Here is a 26,759-nt window from a genome sequence, read left to right on the forward strand (position 1 = left end):
GTGGCCTGTGAGAAGTGATAATATTCCATATGCGCCGCCGGCTTTGTTGAGAATGGCCACTGCAAGCACAAGCTCAACGCCGATGAAAAGGGGAATAAACCCAGCGAATTTCTAAATCTCGTTAGTACGTGGGCGGATTGTGGATTGTAGCGGACCGATGACTTACCCGTGGTAGTACCATTGATATGCCCAGTGGGAGCTTCATGGTTGATTTTGGAAAAAAAGTGCGAATGATTTCGCGATGAGTTTTGAAGTACAACTGATGCAGAACCTCGAGGACAGTACCACCCGCTTGGCCGTATACTCTGACAGTGATAGTGACCAAGAGTCCACGCCGACTGGCGCCATGCCCAAGACGTTGACCGACAACGGTGATATTGTCGCTCGGTACGCCGACAAAATTAACGTAGGTTTCATCAAGAAGGGCCCTAAAATCACCAAAGACAGAGCTAATAGGGCCACCGTCGAACAGGTGCTCGACCCACGAACAATGCGGTTTCTCGCCAAACTCATCAATAAGGGTGTGATCTCCCAAATCAACGGGTGTATCAGTACCGGTAAAGAAGCCAATGTATACCATGCCGATTGTGAGGATGAGCATGGAGATGCCACCAAGGAGTTTGCGGTAAAGATCTATAAGACGTCGATTTTGGTGTTCAAAGATCGAGAAAGATATGTGGATGGGGAGTATCGGTTCAGAAACAGTAAGGGCCAGTCAAATCCCCGGAAAATGGTGAAACTTTGGGCTGAAAAGGAGTTCAGAAACTTGAGAAGAATTTACTCTTCGGGAATCCCATGCCCTGAGCCAGTGGACATACGATCACACGTGCTTGTGATGGAGTACTTGACCCGCGGGAATGGAGAGCCGTCACCGAAACTCAAGGACCACGACTTTAAAGATGTGGACGAAATTGTGCACTATTACCACCAGATGTTGTTCTACATGAGAAGACTTTATAAGGTGTGCCGGCTTGTGCACGCCGATTTGAGTGAGTACAATTCGATTGTGCACCAGGACAAGTTATACATCTTCGACGTGTCGCAGTCGGTGGAGCATGAGCATCCGATGTCGCTTGATTTCCTACGCATGGACATCAAGAACGTCAACGATTTTTTCAGCCGCAAAAAGATCAACGTCTACCCCGAAAGATTGATATTCAAGTACATTATTGAAGATAATGAGAAGTTGGGAGTGATCGACTACTCGGACGAAGAGCTTGGCCGGTATTTGGAATCCGTGCCGTTGAAAAATTCCCAGGACGATGAGCTTGAAGATGAGATTTTCCGCCTGGTATACTTGGTTCGGACTTTGAATAACTTGGACGACAGGGATTTCAATAACTTCTCAACGGGGCAGATCGACACCCTCACGGAATTAGTGGGGAAGAAGCCCGATCTGGAGGTTCACGGCGAAGACAGCGAGGACAGCGATAGTGACGACAGTGACGACAGTGATAATGACAGTGAAGGCAGCGACGAAGATGACAGTGATTTTAGTGATGACGGGCGTAAAAAGCCAGCAAAGGGAAAGAAATACGAAGACAAAGACGATAAGAAGCAGAGGAAAGAGGCTGCGAAGTTGGCCAAGCAGGAGAAGAGAAAAACAAAGATGAAGAAGCATATCAAAAAGAAGATTGTGAACAAGCGGAAGGCCAAGTAGAGCATACATATAACAACATAGTCAGACTCGTAGCCACAACAAATAGTGGTGTAGAATACACATACACAAACACAAATGGCTCTAAAAATTTAAACCACAAATAGCATGATATGCGTTCTCAAATCCAAACCTTAATTGGTGCATCCTCATGCCGCCTTATGTCCCCCCATGCCACACGCAGCACCTCGGTCTCTTGTGTATCTTATTTCAATTTATATGGGCCTGTCCCCCCCAAAAACTCCCCAAATATGTCAGTACGGTCCTTGATCTCTCAATTCGAAGACCTGCCCCCAGTGGCTGCAAAATCACCCCAGCCCAAAAGATCGCTCGGCAAGCGCGCCATCTTCAATCCGCGCCCGGCGGTAGGCGCGGCCATCGCCCGGTGCGACCTCCGCCTTCTCCACCAGCAGTACGACGCGGTGGGGAGGATGATGCGTCTGACTGAGGAATTAGTGTCCCTCCAACACGAGGAGTCCCAACCGTCAGAAACTGAAACCGAGATGTTTCAGGCACCGCGCACACATGAAACAACGCCGTCCACGAATTCGGCTACAAACACGCCTAACGCAGCGACGATTGGCGCACAAAATTGCCATGCCAAACCCGTTTGGGAGCACAAATTCCCACTCGATACGCAGACGATCAACACCGCGAGGCCAACCTTAAATAACCCCAATGAAAACACCAGTTGTGAAAGTTCAGAAGACAACAACCTCATGAGAAACGAGTTCATGGCCTCAGCCGCCAAGCCGTTACCTCGAGTGCCTTTGGAGATGGTGCAAATCGACAGCCCCATTGTGTATGAGCCAACTACCACCCCACCGATCCCGTTGTTTCCTAAGTTAAGGAGGCCAGTGGAGACAGCGAAACCACAAAACCGAAAACCAGAGGTGCCACAAAAGGTCAAGCCAGCCGATTTTGCAGAAGCGGTTTCTGAAACCGACAGTCTGCTTGTGTCTACACAGAGCAACGTTTTGGAGCCAGAGACTCACGCAAATATGGTTGCAAACAAAACAACAGAAACACCCACGGAAGTGACCCACACACCTACAATTGCACCTCTGAACGCAAACACGAGTGCAGCTCTGGGCACAAATACCCCGGTTCCAGAGGTATCAAAGGAAGCTCTTTCCCAGTTTCATCTCCCAGAACCACCAGAGCTGTTGCAGCCAAATGTCTCTGAGCCACCAGTGGTGCCATTACCTTCCACTGAGTCCCATATTTCTCGTTCAGTGTCCCCACGCCTTGTGCAAGTGCACTCAGCAAAGAGTCAAGCCAGAGACGATGCACCACCCAAGCAAATCACCCCCATGCTGCAAAATGTACCACTAACACCCGTCACACTCCCTCTTCCTCCTCTCCCCCAGCACCAGCCTCCCCCTGCCGTGCCACTCCCACCTTCACCACCCCCAGCATTTCAGCCTTCCCCGGAGAAACTCCCAGAACCAAATGTCGATGTCTCTGATGACATTACAGAGTCATCAGCACCACCATTCATTCCCTTCATTGGCCACACAAGCCCACCATTCACACTTCCTTCCGGCCTCTCCACTCCACCGCTCGCCCACTCCAGCCACTCCACTCCACCGCTCGCACCGCTCGACACGGCGAAAGGCCACCACCACCTTCACCACCCAAGTTCCCACACTAGACCCTCCAGCTCTCCCAACTCGGTATTCACCGACTACAGCACCAAGGAAAACAACACATCGATGTGTGACACGCCCGCCACGCCCATGCGAGACATCTTCACGGAGCTGCCAGAAAGTCCCTCAAAACGAGTACACCGTTTTTCTGCCTCTGGACCCGTGTGGTTCAAGATGCCCGACCAGCCCTCGAACCTCAGTGATGCCATAGTGGAAGAGGACTCTGACACTGAGTCGACCGACTACGAGATGGACGAGGATATTCGAAAGAAGTGGTACAATATCTTCAACACCAAGGTCAAACGAGCACCGCCACCGCCACCAGACCAGGACCCGGTCCGCAAAGGGTCCATTGTTCCTGGACTTTTCAAGCGAACCCTTTCAACCTCTAGTCCCAAAAAGACCTCATTCCCTAGTCCTGCCAAAGTCTCTACAAATATGCTTCGGTACCCTCACTTGGAGATGAACCGTGCACCAGCCACCTCCAACTCGGTTTTCCTTCCATCAACCACATCGACAGGCACCCAGAGTAGCCATGTACATCCTCACCTATACCGGGCCCACCTCCGCAGCCCTGCTACGCCCACTAGGCACAAGTTTGATGCGATTCCCCAAATGGCTGCAAAAAAGTGCAGTATAGGCATTCAGACCGATGAGCCCAAGCATCTTACTCCCGAGGAAAACCACCTTTTAAACAACTTTTCCGAACTCAGGGGATCCATTCAAAGTGCCCTATCATCAGAAACCAGGGGCTTGGGAGATAGCAATTTGACCGAAGACTACATTGACTTTTCTCAGTACTTGGATAAAAAATTCCAATTGGTTTAGGTTTTAAGTAATTATTGAATGATAATATCGATAGATAACTAGTAGACCACGTTAAGATCCATCTTTAGTAATTTACCATAACTTAATATGGCTAATCTCCAATGGACAATTGGGGGGGTAGATCACGTGATATTCCCTCCGGGTAATGTTCGCGCGGATAAAAAAAGGGTAAGTTTGCTGGTTTTCAAAGGAACCTCAAAACTCTATTGTGCTTATAGCATCGACCAAAGAACTTGAATTACTCAATTCTATCCTTGCCCACGGCTCCCTCGTTCAATAGATAGCAGAAACACATATCGGCCTGTTTCTCTCCGTCAATTCACTGCAACTATGGAACAATATCTAAAAGATAGTCCCTCGGACTACTCCAATACCAACACCAACGAAACCAACAATAATTACATCGACAATTTTGACTCCAACTTCAACTTGGGCTCCCAATCTGGCGACGACAACTTCAATACCCCCACCACCAATGGTAACGGCATCGGTGCTGCCAATGATTTCAGTTTAAATATTGAACAGCCATACGGAGGCGAGTATGAAGAACCTCCTCAAAACCAATATCCCTCGATTCCTGGCGCCGAGTTCTTGAGTCCAGGCAGTAACTTGGGTCCATCATCATTCACCAACGAGCCGTTTATGGACGATTTGGACGCCTTCCAAGGTCAAGGGGGGTTTGGTAATTCTCAACCCCCCAAACAAACAGTCAATTTGGATGAGCTCATATCCCCAAACAACAACGCTGGAACTGACTCAATGGGACAAGGGGCGTTTTTGGACCCCCAGTACTTTTCACCTATGGGGTCTTTGTCCAATAATAACAATATCCTCAGCCCTCAAACTCAATACGATAACACCTCGATCAACAATAACTTCGACTTGAACTCTGGCTCATACTTGTCTCCCCAGCAGGACTCATTTATGTCTCCTAGTGGGACCAATTTTCAGAACAGTTACGACACTTTAAAGTCTCCAAATTTTGGTAGCTATTTGAACTCACCTCCGCATCAGTACAATATGACCAGCTCCAGTATACCCAACACTATCAGCCACTTTTTGTCACCGCCAGCCAATAAGTCCATGTTGGGGACCCTGGCACCCACAATGCCCAACTTAAACGAAGCCGCGGGCGGCCCTGACAGCAACAGCAGCACTAATAGCAAAGGTGGTGTACCTTCGAAGCAGCTCAGCAAAGAAGAAAAGCTCAGGAGAAGAAGAGAGTTCCACAACGCTGTGGAAAGAAGAAGACGGGACTTGATCAAAGAGAGAATAAAGGAACTCGGGGTGTTGGTGCCGCCTTCATTACTCAACCCCCAGCTAGTGGCCGTACAAACCCTCAAGAACTCCAAGCTCAACTCGGGCGAAATCAATGACCTTCTCAGCTCCGTCAAGGTCAAGGAGTCTAAGGCCAATAAGAGTACCATCTTGATCAAGTCTGTGGATTACATTATTCACTTGAAGTATGTGCTTGAACAACAGGAAAAGACCCGGGAAAACTTGGAAGCCAAACTCGCCAGCTTACAGCCGGGTGATATTTCCAGTCAACAGCAGAATTTGCAGCCACTGAAGCCTCATTTCATGGACGATTTCCAGAACCATTCGCAGTCGCAGTACATTAAGGAAGAAGATAACTTTGACCCCGATGAGTTTTTTCTGGAAATCATCACTGGCAATGACAATGGCACTGGCGGGTTTCGCTAAGCTTATAGAATCCAAACAAAGTGTACAATATAGACCTGGTGTATAGAAGATGTAAATGCACATTGGCTGCGTCACTGTTATTAGGCAGGCAGCCAAAACGCGCACACTTTTTTGTAAAACTTGATTTTAATAATGGCTGAACCTGAAAGTGCATTCAGACAACAGCTCAACAGTTGGAACAGTCGTGGTGGCTCGGGTTCCACAACTGCTACGTCACGTACTGCAGTACCCCAGTTTTCGGAATGGACCGATTACATCAAAAATGGTGCTAATGACTTGTACTCTTCATTGCCATCCTATCGCAATGAGAATCAAGTTCAGGAGCCTTCATGGTTCAAACTATCCAACGTGGAAAAAATCATCGGTTTCGTCATGTGCCTTGCTGGTTCATTCCTTTGTTTTGCCATAAGCTTCTTTATGTTTCCAGTTTTGGCGTTGAAGCCCAGAAAATTCGGAGTATTATGGTCACTAGGATCGGTTTTGTTTGTGTTATCATTTGGAATCCTTCAGGGGCCTAAAAAGTACACGTTACACTTGTTGTCACCGGGGCGTATCGTGTTCACCAGCGTGTTTTTTGGCTCTGTGTTAGCCACCTTGTATTCATCGGTGATCTTGAAGAGTACAATATTGGCGATTATCACTGCTATTATTGAACTATTTGCTATTTTGTACTACAGCATCAGCTACTTCCCTTTTGGTGCACTGACGTTAACATTTTTCACAAGTTATCTCGTGGGCTGGGTAGGTGGATTTGCTGGAGGAATCTTATGATTTCAGAGTTTATGTATTCATGTTGATGGGTACTAAATATTGTGGTCAGCTGCAAACCATCATTCTTCACAACTTGTCGTACTTTGCCAATTTCTCCTTCAATTCGGCATGCAACTTGTTCAATTTGTCAAAGTCTGTTTCCTGAGCAGGCCATCCGACTCCCAAACCTGTCGAATCAGAGGTCTTGGGAATCAAGTGGAAGTGGACGTGATCCACCACCTGATGAGCAATTCTCCCGTTATTTTGCAAAATGTTGTATCCTTCACCATCGGGAGTGTTATTGGTATCCAAGCCCAACACTGTGGTTAACTTCTTGACCACCGGTAAAATGTCAGCCAAGTATTCGTCTGGCACATTGTGTAATTTGGCCCCATGAAACTTGGGAATTACCAAACAATGATAATCAGCAGTAGGCTGGATATCCAAAAAGGAATATGTATACTTTGTTTCGATCAATCTCAATGAAGGGATTTCTCCCTTGATAATCTTACAGAAAATACACGAAGCACTAGACATTGCAGTTGTAGTTGCTGATAGAAACCACCAGAACAATGCGACCAGAATGCGACCTGACACAAAATTCCGGCAGGGTTGCGTGTCGCACTCGGTGGCGATTAGATGGGAAAATATAAATTCATCCTTTTCCTGAAATAACTAATACCTGGGTAATTCAAGAATATCATGGCTGCTGACGAACACAAACCGTTATTGGACGCCTCCGGATCTCAATCCAAAGAGGATGCCACCGCCACCGCCATTTTACGTAGAAAAAAGAAGGACAATGCTTTGATTGTGGATGACGCCGTCAACGATGATAACTCTGTTATCACCATGTCCTCCAACACCATGGAATTGTTACAATTGTTCAGAGGTGACACTGTTCTTGTCAAGGGTAAGAAGAGAAAGGACACCGTCTTAATTGTTTTAGCCGACGATGATATGGATGATGGTGTTGCCAGAGTCAACAGATGTGTTCGTAACAACTTGAGAGTCAGATTGGGTGACATTATCACCGTTCATCCATGTCCTGATATCAAATATGCCAACCGGATCTCCGTGTTGCCAATTGCTGACACCGTTGAAGGTCTTACTGGTTCTTTGTTTGATGTGTACTTGAAGCCATACTTTGTTGAGGCTTACAGACCCGTCAGAAAGGGTGATTTGTTCACCGTCAGAGGTGGTATGAGACAAGTGGAGTTCAAGGTGGTGGAAGTAGACCCCGAAGACTTTGCCATCGTGGCTCAAGATACCGTCATTCATTGTGAAGGTGAGCCAATCAACAGAGAAGATGAAGAAAATAGTTTGAATGAAGTGGGATACGATGATATCGGTGGATGCAAGAAGCAAATGGCTCAAATCAGAGAGTTGGTTGAATTACCATTGAGACATCCTCAATTATTCAAGTCCATTGGTATTAAGCCACCAAAGGGGATTTTGATGTATGGACCCCCCGGTACGGGTAAAACCATCATGGCCAGAGCTGTGGCCAATGAAACCGGTGCCTTTTTCTTTTTGATCAATGGTCCCGAAATCATGTCCAAGATGGCGGGTGAATCCGAATCGAATTTGAGAAAGGCTTTTGAAGAAGCAGAAAAGAATTCGCCTTCGATTATTTTCATTGACGAAATCGATTCGATTGCTCCAAAGAGAGACAAAACTAACGGGGAAGTTGAAAGAAGAGTGGTGTCTCAATTGTTAACATTGATGGATGGTATGAAGGCCAGATCCAACGTTGTGGTGATTGCTGCTACCAACAGACCAAACTCTATTGATCCAGCTTTGAGAAGATTTGGTAGATTTGATAGAGAAGTTGATATTGGAGTTCCTGATGCCGCCGGTAGATTAGAAATCTTGAAGATCCATACCAAGAACATGAAATTGGCAGATGATGTTGATTTAGAGGCCATTGCTTCTGAAACCCATGGTTTTGTTGGTGCTGATGTTGCCTCCTTATGTTCTGAGGCTGCCATGCAACAAATTCGTGAAAAGATGGACTTGATCGACTTGGATGAAGACACTATTGATGCTGAAGTTTTAGACTCTTTGGGAGTTACCATGGAAAACTTTAGATTTGCCTTGGGTAACTCCAATCCTTCGGCCTTGCGTGAAACCGTTGTTGAAAATGTCAATGTTACTTGGGATGACATTGGTGGTTTAGACGATATCAAGAACGAGTTGAAGGAAACTGTGGAGTACCCAGTTTTGCATCCAGATCAATATCAAAAGTTCGGTTTGGCCCCATCCAAAGGTGTTTTGTTTTTTGGTCCTCCAGGTACTGGTAAGACCTTGTTGGCCAAGGCGGTTGCTACTGAAGTATCTGCCAACTTTATTTCCGTTAAGGGTCCTGAATTATTGAGTATGTGGTATGGTGAATCTGAATCCAATATTCGTGACATTTTCGATAAGGCTAGAGCCGCTGCCCCTACGGTTGTGTTTTTAGATGAATTAGATTCCATCGCCAAATCTAGAGGGGGCTCTAATGGTGATGCTGGTGGAGCTTCCGACCGTGTGGTTAATCAATTGTTGACTGAAATGGATGGTATGAATGCTAAAAAGAATGTATTTGTCATTGGTGCCACCAACAGGCCCGATCAAATCGACCCAGCTTTATTGAGACCAGGTAGATTGGATCAATTGATCTATGTTCCATTGCCAGACGAACCAGCTAGATTGTCTATTTTGGAAGCACAATTGCGTAATACTCCATTAGAGCCAGGTTTGAACTTGAATGAAATTGCCAGAATTACCAACGGATTCTCAGGTGCTGATTTGTCGTACATTGTTCAAAGATCAGCCAAATTTGCTATTAAAGATTCTATTGAGGCTCAAATCAAGTCTAAGAAGTTGAAGGATGAAAAGAAAGCTGAAGCTGGTGAAGAAGGTACTGAAGATGTTAACATGAAAGAAGAAGAACCTGAAGAGCCCGAAGAAGACCCTGTTCCTTTCATAACCAAGGCCCATTTCGAAGAAGCCATGAAGACCGCTAAGAGATCGGTTTCTGATGCCGAGTTGAGAAGATACGAATCTTACGCCCTGCAAATATTAGCTTCTAGAGGCCAATACACTAACTTCAGATTCTCTGATGAAAATGGTGAATCTGAAGTCGGTGCTACTGGAGCCACTGGAGAAGCCAGCACCGGTGCTGCTTTTGGTGCCAATGATGATGATGATGATTTATATAATTAGGAATTTTGAATCAAGAGTCGAGAGTGTTGTCGCAATATATTGCTTAGTCTAAAACCAATGTTGTAGAATCATTTACAGAACTTGGATGACTGTAACATATATCTCATTATAGTTTTCAAGCGGTCAGTATCTCGGACAAGCGAATCGCATTTTCACTAAAAATCAGAGAGCAAGGAGAGAAAAAACAACTTAAATAACTTGCTTTTACTAGGTTTTTAAGAAACAAAACCTCGATCCCCTGTTTGTGGATAAAGTTGTAACGGTGACTTATAACTCTGTTGACATTTTGATACCCCTATATTATCATCATAGTTATACAACCGTAACGGAGTACTTTTTGTGTTTCTTTCACGATAAGATATCATCGCAAAATTTTCAATGATGAATAGATTCCTGACCAACAGCTTATTGCTTGTATTGGCGCCCATTTTTGTGGTCTCAACCGATATCCTTGTATCTAAGTACACCACTCATGCTGCTGTGAGCCAAATCTACCAGAAAAACCGGGAGGTGGATTTGAGTTATCAAAACACCCATTCCATTACTTCAAGATACTTCAATACCAAACTAAAAAAGTATCCCGTAGATAAGCATTGATTGGGGGTGGTACTGGTGGAGTTCATGTATAACATTAATGGGCTAGCAGGCTAGACTTTTGTACATAGTAGTGACGAATATATACTTTATGAATGATATTGTAATAGTTAGTTGAGGTAGATAGAGATGGGATGCCCTACCATTTGTCTTCGTTCACCACTGCTTCATATTTCAGCACCTTGTCTACTTTCGTTTTGTTCTCTCCTGCTGTCTATTACTACACACAACTACAACTTAAACAAATCATCATTCACACTAACCCCAGGAACAATTTTAGGCAATCTAACGGCGATTCCACAAGGATTTGCAATAACCGAGTCGAGGTCCCAAATACCCGCTTTGTAATAAGGGTCTCCCTTTAAGAACTCTAAGATATCTTCTCTAGACTTGGCAAACATATTTAAACAACTGCCAGCAAATTTGGTCTTTTCAGCATCCTGGTAGATAGCACCAACAGAGGTAACTACTCCGGAGTTGACATCGCCAGGGATCTTTTCTAAGTGAGATTTTCTGACAGAGGTTCTGTCAGTGTTTGGTTTGTCGAAGACAATGACGTTCCATTCAATTGGGCTAGACATTCTTAAGAAGCGTTTTATAACTAGTCTGTTCATTAATTTTCAGTGCGACTATCGGTTCCCCGATCTGGGACCTAGATATACGGAAGAGGAGATTTGCATGGTTTTGAGGAGGTATAAACTCTGTTTGTGGTGCAAATGATAGGGATAGCGAAAGAAGATGAAGTGCTATGAGGACGTATACCTTTTCTGGACCTAGGCAATAAAGGCATATTTATGTTGTGGCTGCGAAATTTACAGATATCAAGAGAAATAATAATGCTAATAGAAGTATGAGCCATTGCGAGTTACACTTCGGAAATGACGTTCTTCCAGCCTACCCCAAAGGCAGCGCCTTTCCTTGCGGTTCTAATATCCGGTGAAACTTAAACAAAGTACAGCAATACATACATGGATCACACTCTCCAGGTTCAAGCAAAGTATATCACTACATCACTCACTTGTGCCACTTCCCAGTTTGTTCTAATGTTTATTCTCTACCATAACAGATATCATGATTAAATAAATATGCAACGTAAATGTAATTCACATACGGGTGTTTACTTCAACGGACTGAAATATTGGATATTCTCCCTTCTTGGACCCAACTCTCCCAACTTGATACCAGAACCAAACTGGTTACCGTCTGTTGAATGGGTAGGTATCAAATTCACTGGTAAAGCTCCCTCTGCCATTCTGTTGTATTGTTTCTGTCCAACACCACCTTTATCTCTAATATATCCTTTGATGAAAGACGTCTGGTATCTCTTCAAGTAGTTTTCGTTTCTCAAGTTGGGTCTTTCTTCCACCTCGTTGTACAACTTGGTACGAACGATGGGGTCATTACCAGCTTTATAGTTTTTATAAAAGATCAATGAAACACCTCCCAACACAGCAATGCCAAACACCTTGGCCAAATTGATTTCGGTTTCCTTGACAGGCTCATGGTGGCCATGGTCGTGATGGTTATATCTCCGCAAGAGCTTCACCTGTCTCTTTGAAGCGTCCCTTATACTTCTAGAAAACATTGCCCCAGTAAGGTGTATATTGATAATATCTGGTGGATTATTGGCTGAGCGAAAAGTGCGAAGAGTCGCTTGGCTCTCGTCCAATCATGAGACATGGCGTGGCAAAACCGGTAGTGCCCGTCACCAACTTGGCCGTCGGATGCGAGCCCATGGCGGCGGTCGACCCGTGCCCTACTGGCTGCTCGTCCGCACCGCCAGGCCTGGCACAAGCGTTAAAAGTATACGTAAATTAAAACTATTTAGTTAATAGCCAACACTGATCAAGTAGTCTGCCAACTTCTCCACCACTGCGGTGGCGTCTCCGGCCACAGTGGTGGGAGGATAATGGGCAAGCAAAATGGTTTGTTTGGTTCTAACACAAATAACTCCCTGGGTGTCTTGTCTACCGTAGATGGATCTTTCATCAGCTCTCAACAAGAAGTATTTGACGCCCAAAACGTGTAAACCAGTGGCTTGTAATTGGGAAGGATCATCGAATCCTCTAGCGAGTTCGAAGATTTCTTTCTGATCCAATTGGAACCCAGAGCTTTGGGCCCACAATGAATCACCGGCTCTCGAATATAACGCAGCCTTGTCAATTTTGCCAGTGGCAATTAAGTTATCTGTATAAGCTTGCCAGGACATGATCGAAGAGGTTAAAGAAGGAAACAAACAGCGATTTATATGTTTTGGCCTCCCTTTGCCGCGTTGGATCGCGAAGGTGCGACATTGCTGTGGGAAGGCACCGCGACATTTGACGGGCCTAGCGAGCCAGGTAAGTATTGGTATTACTATACAATTGGCTAAAGACGTTGCTTCTTGGTGGGGGGTTCTTGCGAGGACAATTTGGTGGCAGTTTCACGTATGTCTTCAATTTCTTCAATTTCTTCAATTTCTTCAATCTCTATAACCCCATCGTCAAACACCACTTCTCCATCCTTCTCCACTTCAGCTTCCAGTTTCTCGGGCTCCAGAATAGTCTTGGGTAATTCTCTCAACTGTATTTGTGGTAGCTTGAACTCTTTTCCCTTGCTAATATAAAGCTCAAGACCCTGAAGATCACCCTCATCTACTTGAATTAACAAGGTGGATCCAATTCCAATCCCCAACTCATCCAAACCACAAGGGATATTGTCCTCAAAGTCAATGTCATAGATCAACCGTGAATCACCCAGAATAATGGAAATCTCATAATGGTCGTCTTCGTAGTCATATGTTTGTCTGAGACCTTCTAGTAATTCCCCAAGCTTTAAATCACCCGATGTTTCTGGCAACTCCATCACCCCACGAGCCACCTTAAAACAGCTGGCACAGCTGGAATTTTGTTCCACAAGACCAGCTCCCATGAGGTATTTATTGGGTTTGATACTCACAAACACCGTTGATGAGTTACTGAATGCAGCTTGAGAATCCTTCGCCTTGTAGTACTCGAGCGACTCCATCACCGAGAGCCCCGAGATTATGGCATTGGTGGTTGCAATGGCTGGGATGATGTTCCCAGCAATCTGCTTGATATCAAACTTACTCTTCACTTCGATTCCAAAGATGTGCGACCGCAAGTTGGAGGCAGCTACCACAAAGTCAAGAGTATCTTCATCATCCTTGTCAAAAACAACCGGCTCGCCAGAAACAACACGCTTTACAAGCTTTTCACCGGATTTCCATAACACGTACAAGTTTTCAAGTGGGGTCTGTACTTTTGTTTCGTCTACAAGATCTGTGGACGTGAGAAGCAACGAATCCAACTGTGGTTTCAATTGGCTCCAGTCAAGTGGAACAGGACGTCCGCCGTGTTTCCACAACGACTCGATTTCTAAAAGACGCTCGATGTCACGGACAAAGATCTTTTCTACCAACTCAGGAAGAAACACATCTGCTCCACCAGCAATATGGCTCTTCAAGTCATTAAGCTCATTGGTTTCCCGCAACATGTGTTCTATCTCGGCCGAGTCGTCCGTCTCCTTCTCAAGCTGCTTGCGCAGCTCCTCCGCATCGGTCGCTGACAGGGTGGAGTCGTCGTACAACTGCTGAAATAAAAACTCTTTAGCCCAAGTAATGCTGTGGACGGGTTTCGAAGGTGTCGACCTGATGGTACAAACGGGGTACGTTGTGGGTGTAACCTTTGCCTGACACTCGAAGCATTCGCTCCTATACGGGTAGATAGGCTGCACCTGGCCTTCATAACCAGTGGTACCACTCTCCATTAAAGGAATCTTCAAGTAGAGCGCCATGCGGTTGACGTACCGACGAGCCTCAAGGTTGTCCAACGCATTGTAAATGTAATCAAACTGACTCCACCACGACATGGGAAACATGCTTGTATCCATGATATTGCCATGGTGAGGCACTAGTTTGGAGTCGAAGTAGTTGAACTTCAGCACCAGTTTCACCACCGTGAGAGCTTTGGATTTATCAATATCTTTTTGGCGGAACAAAAACTGCCGGTTAAGGTTGCTGAGAGTGATGGTATCAAGGTCCACGATGTGGATCTCGCCGTAGCCGGTGAGCATGAGGTCTTTGAGGAGTTCACAGCCAATTCCTCCTGCGCCCACCATCAAGACAGTTGACTAAAATGTCGTTAGTAAATGATGAAAGCTAGCAAAAAAAGGGGAGTATACGAAACTGGAACCCCGGAGTCTACTTCTCGGATATACATACGCCCCGAATGAGCAGGAACCGCTCCTCACCAAGGATTTTCTTGAGATATAGATCTTTGGACATGGTATCGTGAAGCGCGAAAAACTACTACTGATAAACTAACACAAGAGATACTTTGAACAATATCGAGTTAAATTAAACATCGGTAAATAAAGCCCACACACCCTTTAAGTAGCCAACGATTTCAGAGCCTCCCAACTTACTATCCCCGTATAATCTGTCGACAAAGCTAATGGGCACTTCAGCAATGTTGTAACCTAAGGTCCTGGCTCTGACAATCATTTCCATTTGGAACACATATCCCTTTGATTTGGTTTCCTGGATGACTTTTTCTAACACGTCTTTCTTGTACAATCTGAAAGAACCGGTCAAATCAGAAATCCTGGGTCTCAAGAAGAAATCAGCCAAGAAGTTGGCACCTCTTGAAACCAACTTTCTCTTCAAATCCCATCCGTAGACACCACCGTCACCGGCGTAACGCGTTCCAGTGACAATGTCAAAATCGTCCTCCTTTTGTTTCTGGATGAACTCAGGAATAGCTTCAGGATGATGAGAGAAGTCAGCATCCATGATGATCACAAAGTTACCGGTGACAAACTGTAAGCCGTGAACATAAGCCGTTCCCAAACCCAACTTTCCTGGTCTAGGTCTCAATTGAATATGGTTCTTTCCAAAGAGATCCACCAATTTAGCGGCTATGAGTTGAGTTCCATCAGGTGAGTTATCATCCACAATAATAACTTCCCAGTCGATATTGGCAGCCTCAAACGACTTGGAAAGCAAGTACACGAGGATAGGAAGGTTCTTCTTCTCGTTGTAAGTTGGGAGAATCACCGAATACTTGTCTGGCATGATTTTGGAGTGGAAGAAAAGGTGTTTTCATTTACGTGTCGCACTTTTGAGAAATTGTTCGCAGGCGAGCAGCCCGGCTGCAAAACAGAGGGTCCATAATTATATTCATTCCAATACCCGGTACACTACAATACCCAAGCGGTACCTCCGCTATCTATAACCTTGATGCAAATATGAAATGCCAATGCCAACTAGTTGTTGTTTAAGTTCAACGAGTTGAATTGGTTGGAGATGGAGTTGAAGTTGAGGGCCGGATCCTGGCCGTTCATCGCTTGGTACTGCGAATAGCCGTAGGCCTGATACATACCGGGCGAGCTGGCGGTGGTGGCAGGCGCGGGCGACGAGAACTTGGTGCCAGCAACATATTGCTGCGAAAGGATGTGAGGCTGTTGCACCAGCTGATTCGACAACAGCTGGCCCATTGTTTGAGATGCCATAGTCTGGCCTATCGACAGATGTGTTCCATTGGAACTGGTTCTACTCAAGTTCGTCGATCCTATTTTATACTGTGTTTGTTTTTGGGGCTGCGAATTCAAATTCAACGGCTGGCCGCTGGCAGTGGCAGCAGCGATAGCCGCTGCCGTAGAGTTGATGTTGTGCATGTGGCCCACCTTCGAATGCATATTTAAAGGCTTGTTCATTCCACACTTTAAGCATACCAAGTTCTTTGCAAAGTTGTGGTACTGACATTGATCGTTGGTGCACTTCCAGTCTCCAGCGCGAAACGGTACTGAGTTCGCGGGGTTGTGGTGGCCGCCGGCGCTGTTGGGGCGGTGGTGGCCCTGTCCGTGGTACGAGTCGTAGTAAATTCCGCCCATGTTCTGCTTATCGATGCGCTCTGGCGGGGCGCTGGTTTGGCGACGAGGACCATTAGGATGGAGGTGTTCCAGAAATGTCACCGCGCTGGTCGTGGGGAACAGACACCGGAAACACGCTGTCCGTCGCTGGAAATTGGAGAATCCACATGAAGGGCAGGTCCAGTCCCCGGGACGAGGACGGTTTTTGGAGGGAGGAAATGGTGTCAAAAGCTCGCTGGCCTTGTCCAAAACGTGGGTCGACAGCGGCTGGATTTCCACGGCGCGATCGTTCAACGCGCGCCCGTTTAGCGAGAGCGTCTCGGTAGCCTCTTCGTGGGTGCCAAACACTGCAAATCCAGAAATTCCCTTCAGCTTTGATTTACCAGCATTGATGCCGGCATTGGACCCGTTCTGCAGCCCCAGCTCGAGGTTTTTGAGGGTCCAAAATGCTATGGGACGAGCACCGTACTGGGTGAACCACAGCTCAAGCTCTGATTGGGTGGTGTCATACAGCAAATTGGCTATGTACAAGATTTTAGACCGTTCGTTCAAAAACGATTTGACATCCTGGCTTGAGTCGTACGGCTTTGACAACACGGAAGGGTGAGCTTCAACAGGGAGGGATTTTTTAGCGAGCTGGACAAGGATCTTGGCGTAGATGGTGCTGATGGCCGGGGGGTGGGAATCAGTGGTACCAGCGGGCGGCGGCGTGGCAGACGACGCCAGCGGTGGCGGCGTCAAGTCCAGCACGGGACTAGGAAGGTCTTCGCGGTCGAGATCCACCTCGAGCGCCGTGACAATGTTCGCCAACAGGCTCGCGGTATATGACAATGCTTCAGGGTGGGACGTCTGCCATTTACAGTACTCATTTTGTAAGTCAAATGCCCGTGGGTGCTGGAGGTAGGGAGGCAACACCACCGCCTTATCGCGGGCTTCACGTGGGAGCTGGACCCGTAATTTACTGATATCCATCGACACAAACGAAAACTGTTTACCTTCACTGATCACCGTCGTTTGAAGAGCTTTGTCGAACTGGGCCACCGCGTCCTTGAAGTGCACAGCGCACTTAACATCTTCGTAGGTCAAACGTGTCACGTGTGTGCAGTAGGGAGTGATGGGGGTGTTGGTGGGGCACACCAAGACTCGGCCGGAGTGGGTGATATCGAGCGAGGCGGCGTCGATAACACTCCACGCCAACTCGATGATCTCGGTGGCATCCCGGGAGATGTACGTGCTGCTGTCGTCGCAGGTGGTGGCGATATAGAGGGCCACGTACACGTCGCTCATGCTGATAGATCAAATGCAATAGGTTCGAGTCGAAAATTTTTCAGTGTCTAACTTCAAGAGTGCGAGTGTTTATTGAAGATACATGCAGGACCTACAAGAAATGGGCAAAAAGACTTTGCAGCCAGAGTGTAGGACGAGGTACGGGGAGCGAAATGATCTCGACCGTGGTACCATCGGCGACAGTGACCGACTGGACTGGTTCCAGCGGCCCCGCATCATTGAGCGACAAGTTTGAAAATGTTGTCGCTACTTGGTCCAACACTACATTAGACTGGTACGGCTTAACCTCGGGACTCGATGTGCCTACGGTTACATGAAGTATACTGTTTGTGATGGGTACATGTGTCTTATTGCCGTGGGCGTCAGCGAAGTCGGACACCCGCACTTGGAGGCATATGAGCTGGGGACACAAAACAATAGCATCTATGATAACTGTAGCTGTGACCAGAGAAATCTGAAAAGGGTTGGAATCTTTCTTCTTGGAGACTAGAAGTTCATGTAGTTGACCCCATTGGACCTGGTGGGCCTGCAGTGCACTCATGTGGGAAAGTGTTACATGGAACTCTGGTTGCACCCGATTTGAGTGTCGGAGATGTGTCCAAACCGGATGTTGGCCACAGTGTTGGTTGAGCACCGAAACAATAGTCGGATGGTCGACTTTGATGCCGAAGAAGTCGACTTTCTTCTTGGATTTGGAGGTGGCACTGGAACCAAATGTTTTTGTGAAGGTTGGTTCATAGGTTAAAGCTTTTGCAACCGCACTGTCAATGGCCTCATCCGACGTAGGAGACGGGATGAGTAAAGGAAACTCAGAAGTTAAGGAGGAAATGACCTTCTTGACGGAGTCGGCGGGAGAGTCTTTGAAATCGAGGTCAATTATCATATCGAATTCGCTATCTGGTTCGTAGTTGGGTGCGATTGGCTGGAATCTGGAAATAAACCCTCCAAGGACTTTTTCTGCTAACTTGGGATCGGTAGAGCTTTTGATTGACTGGTGTCTGTCACCACGCTGGGTAATTCTATCCAAGGTTATTTTGTGGAGTTCTTTCATGTTTGTGTTCCGGGGTATAAAATTTAATGCCACAAATACCAAACTGGTGTTAGCCGGGAGCTCGTCGACTTTGAACTGGTAAAATTGTTCAAACAACTGTTTTCTTTCTCTCTTCTGGTGATTATTCCGGTCACACACCACCACTTCTTCAGTAAACAACAGACGGAGACACTGCTTCACCAACAGATTCTTCAGCTTGTTGGCGATATTATCGTTTTGAATATGGCCCCAGCCAAAGAGGTCGACTAAAGCTGCGGCCACGGTGGTCTTTCCACAGCCAACAGTAGCAATAGGAATCAACACATACTTGTTGATGACCTGGGAAAATTCCATGGTTCTGGAGAGTTCCTCGTTAATGGCCAAAAGGTTCATGCCACTGATTTCATTCAACCCGAGACTTTGAAGAAACAAGTTTCTTACCTCGATGATTCCGTAGTTCTGGAGGTAAAGGTCCCGTTTGTCTGGGTTCTTGTCGAAATATTCAGTAATGAATGAAATATACTTGGACAAGATATACTTCTCCTTTCCATAGCGCTTTAAAAGCTCGTTGTAGGGCTTTCCATTTAGGTACAGCTTTGTGACTTCTCTGAAGTTTCGGTACAAGAGGTACGGCTGTTCAAACTTGTACTTGAAGAAGAAGTCACCTCCCTCGGAGATCTTACACCTCACCACGAACCCTTCAATCTCGCGATTGTGCCAGGTACCTGTCTCCTGACACTTATCTAAGAACAGAGTGAGGTCTGTGTAGCTGGTCTTTTGAAACGACTCCACACACTTGAAGCCCCAGATTAGGGCAAACTCTCGCACCGCATCCATAGGGTAGGTTTTGAAATCAATGGTATTGTGGTTGATTCCATGCAAATAAATTCCGGCGTCGTTACCCGAGTACTTCATGATATGTTCTTCGAAGCTGTCGTCACACAACTCGCCCACCAACGTTATATTGTGTTTGTACAACATTTTGGCTAATTCCTCCACACTTTTACCAATGGCCTCCAACAGGTGCTTTAGCTGGGACTCACCTTCTACCGCGTGGTTGCGGGTGAGATCGTCTCGTGCACCGGTTGAGTGCTTGGAGCACACGACGATGGTACCGTCTTCCAATCCCCCAATAAATACAATACAGCCATTTTCTTTGACGGTCAATTCGTACGGGCCTGTGGTATCGGCTGCAAGCGTCTGTGGTTTGGTCTGAGGGACCTCTCCCACGTTGAAAAACTTATCATAGCCTCTCACAACAATTTTATTACCAACTGTAAAGAGGCCTCTGGCATTACATGGAACCAAGTTGCGAGCGTATTCAAACTCGTTGAACCTCCAGGAACAGACGTCCAAACCACCGACTTTGTAGACATTTCGCTTGCCTCCACCTTTCTTGAGGGTGGTGGAGTGCTGCAACTTGGCCATGAGGTTGGCCAATTCTTGGTCAGTGTCGTATACTGGGTTTAGCATTGAGATGAAGTGAAGCTTTTCGCGACTCAGAGCGCGAGCACATAAATATCTATATTGTGACAGTGAGACATTTATACTAAGTGACTCATAATGGTGGACATCGACGAAGCCGACGTGGCCGTGCTAAACCAGAACCTTGTGAAGAGCAAGGAGTTGTTCAACTCGATTTCCAAGTCATTGAATCGTATCAGCAACAAATCAACCAATGCTTCCAATAAGATCAAACCTGTGTTAAGAGATGTCAACAAGCTCACCTCCGAACGCAAAGATATAGAGAAGGGCATCGATAAGTTGAAGGAAGTGAGCAACTACGCCGAGCGAACGAGTCTCTACGAGACGATCTTGAACAACTCGATCGAGATCATTGGGTTGAAAAAGTACATTGATACCTTGAACAAGCTGAAGAGTCTTTTGAAGGAAATGAAAACACAAATCAAAAAGTTTCACGGGATTCTCATCAACTTTGAGAACCTTATCGACAAGCTGGAGTTCAAATTGACGACGTTTTTCAAGAAGCAGGTGGAAGCTGGGAAGTTCAATGATATTCTTATCATCAGCAATTACTTCAACCATGACAATAAGCAAATCAACAAAACATTGATTTCGTCACGGAGCACCAAGCTCATGAGCAAAATGAAGCAGGTGGAAGCCAGCAACAGCTTCCAGCCCAAGAACCTCGGACCCAAGGCCCCACCATACGAGAAAAAAACCAACGGCATTCATGCGTACACCTACGAGTTGCTTAATTTGTTGGAGAAAGAGTATGAGTTGCTTGAGCGGTTGGACCGCGTGGATCTCTTTGGTCTCATCGTGGACCACCAGATGGACTCGCTCAATGAGGTAATGCAGAAGAACTACGTAGCATACTTCAACAACGAGAATTTGGTGACCAACGACATCTTGGTGCTCGAGCTCACACAGATGATGCACGAGTTTCAGGTGCTGTTCGAGAGGTTTGATGAGCTTAAGAAGTACGCTGTCAACATGATTTTCGATAAACTTTTGAATGTGTTCACGCAGCTCATCAAAGAGTACTTCAAGTTCACCGAAACACGCATCCACGCGGTGGAGAAGCTCACAGAATTGAACCTGACGGAGCTTGTGGTGGAGTTGATCACCCGGGTCCGCAAGCTCAGTGACCACCTGGTGGGTCTTCATCTTCTAATTTCCCACTACAGCATTGGCGAGTGGCTCAATATCAAGGGCCTCCGATTTATTGGAGTGTACACCTCGGTCATCAAGAACGACATGGAAGAGCCTCAGCTTGTCAGCAACTTCATGAGTGACATGATCGACTGTATTATGGTGAATATCGAAACCCGGTTAAAAGAATTTAAAAAGTCCACACAGGGATTCTACCTCATTAAAAACACGATGCTCATCGAGGGAATTATCAGTCGGCTGAGCAATTTGTACGAGCTCTTGGGAGCCATCGGGATGGAACGGTTGAACAAACTCAAAAGCCGGTTTTTGAAGTTGTTTTTGGACGACTGGAACTACGCATCGTACATTATTATTCGGGACATGACCCAGTTGACGACGTTGAGTGCCACTAATCAAAGCAGTGAGTTATCCAGTAAAGAAAAAGATCAGATCAAAAAGTTGTTTGAAACCTTCAACGAACTGTTTGAAGAAGCGGTCCGCAACTACGAAAAGTTCAGTATTCTGGACCCTAACCTCCGAAATTACCTTGCTGGTGAGATTAAGAAACTTATTATGAATGCTTATTTCAAACTCTACGACAAGTACGGAAATAGCAGTTTCACCAAAAATAAAGCCAAGTATATTAAGTACAATAAGATGCAATTTGAGAGCATTTTGAACGACCGCTTGCGGTAGTGAATACGAATTTTGTCTCGGCATCGGTGCAGGAAATGCCATTCCGCCCTAGTGGGCGAGCCAGTTAGGGGTAGTTGCCACACTGACGTTCGCGAACACCCGGGTGAGCACGCCGGCACCCTGGACTTAGGCACCGAGTCAGCCGTTGCGTATGTGCATCCACTACCATCGCCGCCAATGAATCATCGTCAATTGAAAATATCCACCTTCAGCGGACATACCGGACATCTGCTTCATAGTCAATTTGGCCTCTGCGCCTCTACTAAGAAAAATCTCAATGGGAGGTCACTGGCAAATGGCAGCTTTCAATGCATAAAATAATTCTTGGCATTTGACAGCGGGGATATGTGCAGGACCACATTTGACATTCTACATGTCAAATATGCATGTTGGATTTAAACACGGGATAACATATATTATAGTAGCAGGTGGTGAAGACTTTACAAGTAGTTGGGCGGGAGTTCCGAGGTACTAGGGACCATCGGCACTCGTCTGTCATGGAAACCGCCGGCTCAGTGGCCAATTGAAAGTTTCCCGGGTCAATGTGTCAAGAAATTATTCCTTTCGTATCGCTGCACCTGAGAAATCCGACAAGAAATTGACACCCTCGATTTTTTCTTTTATTTACATGTTCGCCTTGTAGTTTTTTTCTTGTCGTTAATATATAAATACTCCGCCAGCACCAATTCATGTAGACCATAACTAATTGCTGAAATGGATAACAAGATCAGCTTACCTCCCATAAGGGACTTGTTAAACACAAGTATGTCGACGCCATTCACTTTACCACCGTCGTTACCACTGGTATCGTTCAATAGACCCTATTTCCCCCCGTACCAGGCGGGGCCCTTGTCGCTGTATCAGGCGGGGTCTTTATCGCTGTACCACACAACGCCGCCGGTCCCGGCACCTGTGACAGCCCCAGATACCAATTACCACTACCAACTGTCAGCAGTGGACCAGCCCAGAAGCACCTCGTCAAGCGTGTCGGAGGGGTCGTCATCCGTCGGCAACTCTAATAGCACCAGCCCCAAGGCCACGGTGGAAAAACGCAAAACAAGAAATAATTTACCCAAGGAAACAACCTATGTACTATTAAAGTGGTTAAATGAGCACTTAAACCACCCGTACCCTAATTCATTTGAAAAAAATCACTTGATGATGACAACGGGGTTGAATCAACAACAGTTGTCGAATTGGTTTATTAATGCCAGAAGAAGAAAGATCAAGGTGCTTAAGGAACAGCAGCGGATGGGAATATAGGATATAGTTAATGAATATTACGATACGAAAAGCATACGGACGACGGACGGAGTTGTCTGGGGGTGTCGCGGTCAATAGAGGCGCCGAGCATCTGCGATGTATCACTTAGGTGACAGCCCCTCAGCGCCGAGTCACCCAACAAGCAATCAATTGTGCTCGAATCCCTCATATATTTCTAGGCAAACACAAGCCTGCAGGGCGCGCGTTCCTTGGCCGCACTGGGACGGAAATGTTTCCTCAGAGCCGATTGCGGTGCACATTGCTTGGTTTTAGTGCCAAGCAAGTGGTATTGACATTTGAAATAACGTATAACCGTTAACCAGTCGGATAGACCGGTGAATACGCTGGTAGGGTTAAAGTTTGTTAAGAAGTTGCAATATTTCTTGGAATCCTATTCCTATTCTGCGCAAAGCTGCGATAAGAATGCAAATACTGGGGAACAGAGGTACAGCGGCCTGGTGCATGATAGGATGGGTGGATGGGTGGATATGGTAGACGTCATGGCTAAGCTAGAGATTTCCAGACATCTCCTTCATTAGGAGAGAGATACAGATGATAGATGACGCAATTCCAAACTTTGTTTAAGCTTAGCGGTGCTTACTTTTTATGAGTAGCGGGAAGAGGTAATCTCATTTTTGTGGTAGTGACTATCGGATGTATCGCTGTGGTAGTGACTATCGGATGTATCGCTCTTTTGTGGAACTAACCATTGAGGTATGGCTCTTTTGTGATAGTTGTACCGGAAAATCGTTTTCCGTCAATGAAGATGGTACAGCGGCTATGGCGCGATATGAATCCCTTGCTCACAATTACGGCGACATAGATCCCAGGTCGTTCACAACTCTCGCGACATGAATTACCATCTCGATCCGCGACATTGTTCCTTCTTTCGCGACCACTTGTAAACACCCAAACACCTCCACCATGAACTCGTCAGACGCCTTGATGGCCATCTCCGACCACATCCTCAACTCCATCAACTCGCTCAATAAGTTGGAGTACAACAAGAACGGCCGCAAGTACAAATTTGTCAACAATGTGTTCCAGCGCATCAAACAAGAAGACAAGCACCTCATCGTCAACTTGAACGATCTTCTGATGAAAGCATCAGTAATTTCTGCCTACACAATTTTAAACTCCATAAACGATGGAAGACTCCTCGAGGAGTACCCTGACTTTTGCCTTTCGATCGTGGGAGTTGCCCGTGAGCTCGAAACGAACCTGTGGTTCGATACGTCTAATGTGGTGTTGTATACGCCGCAGGTAGAGTTTCCCCAAAACACCATTCGAGATTCCGTCAATTTCGCCCAACGTATTCTCCCCAAACACATCGACATGGGACTCAATCTCCTTATCGCTTCCAAGATCAACTTTTTCCACACCGACCACCACCTTGGTATTAAAATTTACGGACTCTACTTGATCAAATTCATGAAGGAGTACTTTGGTGAAGATTCCATTAATGATGCCGATATCTTGGTGGCTCTCAAGTCTTTTGCGCACTGGGGGTCAATCAAATGTATACTATATAAGCTCCAGGTACCAAACGTGGACTTGACGGACGACGAATTTTTGTCATTTAAAAGTTTCCCTGACCCGTTGCCCGAGTTGAAGCAAGAAATCTGGAAGAAGTACCCGAGCGGAACCTCGAGGTACGGCTTGTTGAAAATGGCGTTTGTGCATCTTAAAGACCACAAATATGCTCTGTTGATCAAATATCCCGATGACTCAAGGTTTGATCTCGAGTGGCTCTTTGAGTTGTGCAAAGATATAGAGACAAACCCCATACGGTATCATTTGCGTTCGTCGTTTAAAAGTTTGACAGATGACCCGGTGAACTTGAATGAGCTTTCTCAGCAGAATGGAGATGGGGTTAAGAACTTGCTTAACTTGACATCGATATTGACCACGTTGTTTGAGTTGAACTTTGAGTTTATATTGAAGAACTCAAAGGTGCCCAAGTTCGAGACCATTGAAGAGCCAGAATTGATCAGCTATTACAGCGAGTTAAGCAGTAAGATCAAGTTCTATGAGCAGAAGGAGTGGACCACGGAAGACATTATCATGAGATTGAGCACGGGAGGTGGGTGTTCGTTGCAGAGCAAGATCGAGCACCTGTTGGAGAAGTGGAACTTGAGAGAGTTATGAGTGACTGTGTTTACGTCATAATATTAAAGATGAGTAATGTCTTGAGTTTATAGCCTGTAGGTACACAATAACTTTTGGGAATAGCTATCTAGAATAAATATAGAAGGACTCATGGATGACTTATCTTCTATCAAAACCACGGTAACTTGTTGTTATTGTCCCACACAACCTCTCCTTTCTTCAAATGATCTTGGTCTTTTGCAACCATCATTTGCATGGCACTTCTCGAAGCGTTGGGAATCACCGTACCCACACTATTGAGATCAACTCCCGTAGGTTGGAGCTCGCTGCCCCAAACCTCCATCTTCGTGAAGCCTTCACCGTAAAACTGGATGTACTCTTTCAAGTACCCAAGCAACTTGAGTCTCAAGCTCTGGTGATGGCCATCACAAACATGAATCAACAAAACCTTCACCACAAACTTCTCTGGCGTCCAATCGAAAGTCCAAACTATGAACCCCAATAACTCGCCCTTGTTTTCCAACTTGAACCCAAAGATCTCAGGTCCCACAGTCTTGAAAAGCGAAAACACCTGGTCCATCTTACCAAGATCAATTTTCAACTTTAGATCGTGTACCTTTCCGTGCACATACTTGGCTCTCACGTGATACCAGTCGAAACTTCTATGGTCTGGTACAATGGTCAAGTGGGTTTTACCATCGGTTCTAGTTCTGGCTTCAATGTCTTGTAAACTATGCTTTCTGTATACGTTCATCACGTCTTCAAACTCTGCGAAGCCAAGCGGCACCAACAGACCCTCGGGAACTTCAACCCCTTGATGGCCAGTAAAGCGGGTCGGGGTTTCGTGGTCTACTGGAATCACCACTACTGGCACTTCCATCGACACAAACCCACTCTCAGCATAGAACTCATCCACCTCAGAATACAAAAACAAAAACCCATCCTCCAACAATTCAGCCTGACATAAGTCCACCAACTTGTTGACCATAATCCTGGCATAACCACGTCTTCTATGCTGTTTGTAAGTGAAGACACCACCAATACAACCACTTCTAACCTTCCGGTGCACAACCTTCCCATCGACCTTATCGTACACCAACGCGTCTCTAATAAGCAATTCAATGGAACACAAGGCCTCACTGGGGTTGTTGATATCCTTTAACACATAAACTCTCAAGTCTTGTGTCATGTCGCAGTTCCCAAGAAGACGCTCTCTGAACGTGTACTCCTCGGATGTCAATATACCTTTCCATGCCTGGGAGTTTTGGAGACGGGTGAAGTCAACGAGTTCGCCGTCATGGTTGATCTGTTCGAGTACGTAGTTGTTGGGGTCTCCTGCGGTCATTATTGTGGGATTACAGGAGGAAGCTGATAATGAGATGCGGAAGCTTATAAACAGATGCGGCTAGTCGCATTTAGCCAGATTCAGTAAAATTGGCGCCAGGTCGTGCACGCACCCAAGATCTCTGGCCGTGGGTGTTGGGGCCCTTCAGGGTCG

The 26,759-nt window shown here is 46.1% G+C and overlaps 16 protein-coding genes across 16 annotated transcripts; 7 read left to right on the top strand and 9 right to left on the bottom strand. All coding sequences in view use genetic code 12, as the record gives it.

Moving 5' to 3' along the window:
* Window positions 1-262: 262 nt before the first annotated feature.
* Window positions 263-1,660, top strand: rio1 (Serine/threonine-protein kinase rio1; the record flags this gene model as incomplete). Its single annotated transcript, XM_006686330.2, has 1 exon — window positions 263-1,660. The coding sequence occupies one exon, from the start codon at window positions 263-265 to the stop codon at window positions 1,658-1,660; it is 1,398 nt and encodes a 465-aa protein (XP_006686393.1).
* A 716-nt stretch (window positions 1,661-2,376) lies between these two features.
* On the top strand, window positions 2,377-4,134 carry PSN45_003826 (uncharacterized protein; the record flags this gene model as incomplete). Its single annotated transcript, XM_066158167.1, has 3 exons — window positions 2,377-2,605; window positions 3,104-3,137; window positions 3,321-4,134. 3 exons carry the CDS (start codon window positions 2,377-2,379, stop codon window positions 4,132-4,134), a joined length of 1,077 nt encoding a protein of 358 aa, XP_066014264.1.
* A 330-nt stretch (window positions 4,135-4,464) lies between these two features.
* RTG3 (bHLH/Zip transcription factor) lies at window positions 4,465-5,838 on the top strand (the record flags this gene model as incomplete). Its single annotated transcript, XM_066158168.1, has 1 exon — window positions 4,465-5,838. The coding sequence occupies one exon, from the start codon at window positions 4,465-4,467 to the stop codon at window positions 5,836-5,838; it is 1,374 nt and encodes a 457-aa protein (XP_066014265.1).
* Window positions 5,839-5,970: 132 nt separating this feature from the next.
* On the top strand, window positions 5,971-6,609 carry SFT2 (protein transport protein sft2; the record flags this gene model as incomplete). Its single annotated transcript, XM_006686328.1, has 1 exon — window positions 5,971-6,609. One exon carries the CDS (start codon window positions 5,971-5,973, stop codon window positions 6,607-6,609), a length of 639 nt encoding a protein of 212 aa, XP_006686391.1.
* A 66-nt stretch (window positions 6,610-6,675) lies between these two features.
* HNT1 (Adenosine 5'-monophosphoramidase) lies at window positions 6,676-7,125 on the bottom strand (the record flags this gene model as incomplete). The annotated part of the gene is made up of 1 exon (XM_006686611.1): window positions 6,676-7,125. The coding sequence occupies one exon, from the start codon at window positions 7,123-7,125 to the stop codon at window positions 6,676-6,678; it is 450 nt and encodes a 149-aa protein (XP_006686674.1).
* A 165-nt stretch (window positions 7,126-7,290) lies between these two features.
* On the top strand, window positions 7,291-9,795 carry CDC48 (AAA ATPase cdc48; the record flags this gene model as incomplete). Its single annotated transcript, XM_006686327.1, has 1 exon — window positions 7,291-9,795. One exon carries the CDS (start codon window positions 7,291-7,293, stop codon window positions 9,793-9,795), a length of 2,505 nt encoding a protein of 834 aa, XP_006686390.1.
* An 824-nt stretch (window positions 9,796-10,619) lies between these two features.
* Window positions 10,620-10,970, bottom strand: PSN45_003831 (uncharacterized protein; the record flags this gene model as incomplete). Its single annotated transcript, XM_006686325.2, has 1 exon — window positions 10,620-10,970. The coding sequence occupies one exon, from the start codon at window positions 10,968-10,970 to the stop codon at window positions 10,620-10,622; it is 351 nt and encodes a 116-aa protein (XP_006686388.1).
* Window positions 10,971-11,506: 536 nt separating this feature from the next.
* On the bottom strand, window positions 11,507-11,974 carry PSN45_003832 (uncharacterized protein; the record flags this gene model as incomplete). Its single annotated transcript, XM_006686324.2, has 1 exon — window positions 11,507-11,974. The coding sequence occupies one exon, from the start codon at window positions 11,972-11,974 to the stop codon at window positions 11,507-11,509; it is 468 nt and encodes a 155-aa protein (XP_006686387.1).
* Window positions 11,975-12,217: 243 nt separating this feature from the next.
* On the bottom strand, window positions 12,218-12,598 carry PFY1 (profilin, required for normal timing of actin polymerization in response to thermal stress; the record flags this gene model as incomplete). The annotated part of the gene is made up of 1 exon (XM_006686609.2): window positions 12,218-12,598. The coding sequence occupies one exon, from the start codon at window positions 12,596-12,598 to the stop codon at window positions 12,218-12,220; it is 381 nt and encodes a 126-aa protein (XP_006686672.1).
* Window positions 12,599-12,756: 158 nt separating this feature from the next.
* On the bottom strand, window positions 12,757-14,674 carry UBA2 (E1 ubiquitin-activating protein uba2; the record flags this gene model as incomplete). The annotated part of the gene is made up of 2 exons (XM_006686323.1): window positions 12,757-14,520; window positions 14,612-14,674. 2 exons carry the CDS (start codon window positions 14,672-14,674, stop codon window positions 12,757-12,759), a joined length of 1,827 nt encoding a protein of 608 aa, XP_006686386.1.
* A 72-nt stretch (window positions 14,675-14,746) lies between these two features.
* On the bottom strand, window positions 14,747-15,463 carry DPM1 (dolichol-P-mannose synthesis; the record flags this gene model as incomplete). The annotated part of the gene is made up of 1 exon (XM_006686607.1): window positions 14,747-15,463. The coding sequence occupies one exon, from the start codon at window positions 15,461-15,463 to the stop codon at window positions 14,747-14,749; it is 717 nt and encodes a 238-aa protein (XP_006686670.1).
* A 191-nt stretch (window positions 15,464-15,654) lies between these two features.
* On the bottom strand, window positions 15,655-17,547 carry NRP1 (Asparagine-rich protein (ARP protein); the record flags this gene model as incomplete). The annotated part of the gene is made up of 2 exons (XM_066158169.1): window positions 15,655-16,301; window positions 16,461-17,547. The coding sequence occupies 2 exons, from the start codon at window positions 17,545-17,547 to the stop codon at window positions 15,655-15,657; spliced, it is 1,734 nt and encodes a 577-aa protein (XP_066014266.1).
* Window positions 17,548-17,638: 91 nt separating this feature from the next.
* Window positions 17,639-20,050, bottom strand: trl1 (tRNA ligase; the record flags this gene model as incomplete). Its single annotated transcript, XM_066158170.1, has 2 exons — window positions 17,639-17,850; window positions 18,166-20,050. The coding sequence occupies 2 exons, from the start codon at window positions 20,048-20,050 to the stop codon at window positions 17,639-17,641; spliced, it is 2,097 nt and encodes a 698-aa protein (XP_066014267.1).
* A 90-nt stretch (window positions 20,051-20,140) lies between these two features.
* EXO70 (exocyst complex component exo70) lies at window positions 20,141-21,889 on the top strand (the record flags this gene model as incomplete). Its single annotated transcript, XM_006686320.2, has 1 exon — window positions 20,141-21,889. One exon carries the CDS (start codon window positions 20,141-20,143, stop codon window positions 21,887-21,889), a length of 1,749 nt encoding a protein of 582 aa, XP_006686383.1.
* A 2,187-nt stretch (window positions 21,890-24,076) lies between these two features.
* PSN45_003839 (uncharacterized protein) lies at window positions 24,077-25,300 on the top strand (the record flags this gene model as incomplete). The annotated part of the gene is made up of 1 exon (XM_006686605.1): window positions 24,077-25,300. The coding sequence occupies one exon, from the start codon at window positions 24,077-24,079 to the stop codon at window positions 25,298-25,300; it is 1,224 nt and encodes a 407-aa protein (XP_006686668.1).
* A 130-nt stretch (window positions 25,301-25,430) lies between these two features.
* On the bottom strand, window positions 25,431-26,606 carry PSN45_003840 (uncharacterized protein; the record flags this gene model as incomplete). Its single annotated transcript, XM_006686318.1, has 1 exon — window positions 25,431-26,606. One exon carries the CDS (start codon window positions 26,604-26,606, stop codon window positions 25,431-25,433), a length of 1,176 nt encoding a protein of 391 aa, XP_006686381.1.
* Between the last annotated feature and the right edge of the window lie 153 nt (window positions 26,607-26,759).

Source organism: Yamadazyma tenuis, chromosome 5 (genome assembly GCF_029203305.1).
Source record: "Yamadazyma tenuis chromosome 5, complete sequence".
Classification (NCBI taxonomy): domain Eukaryota; kingdom Fungi; phylum Ascomycota; class Pichiomycetes; order Serinales; family Debaryomycetaceae; genus Yamadazyma; species Yamadazyma tenuis.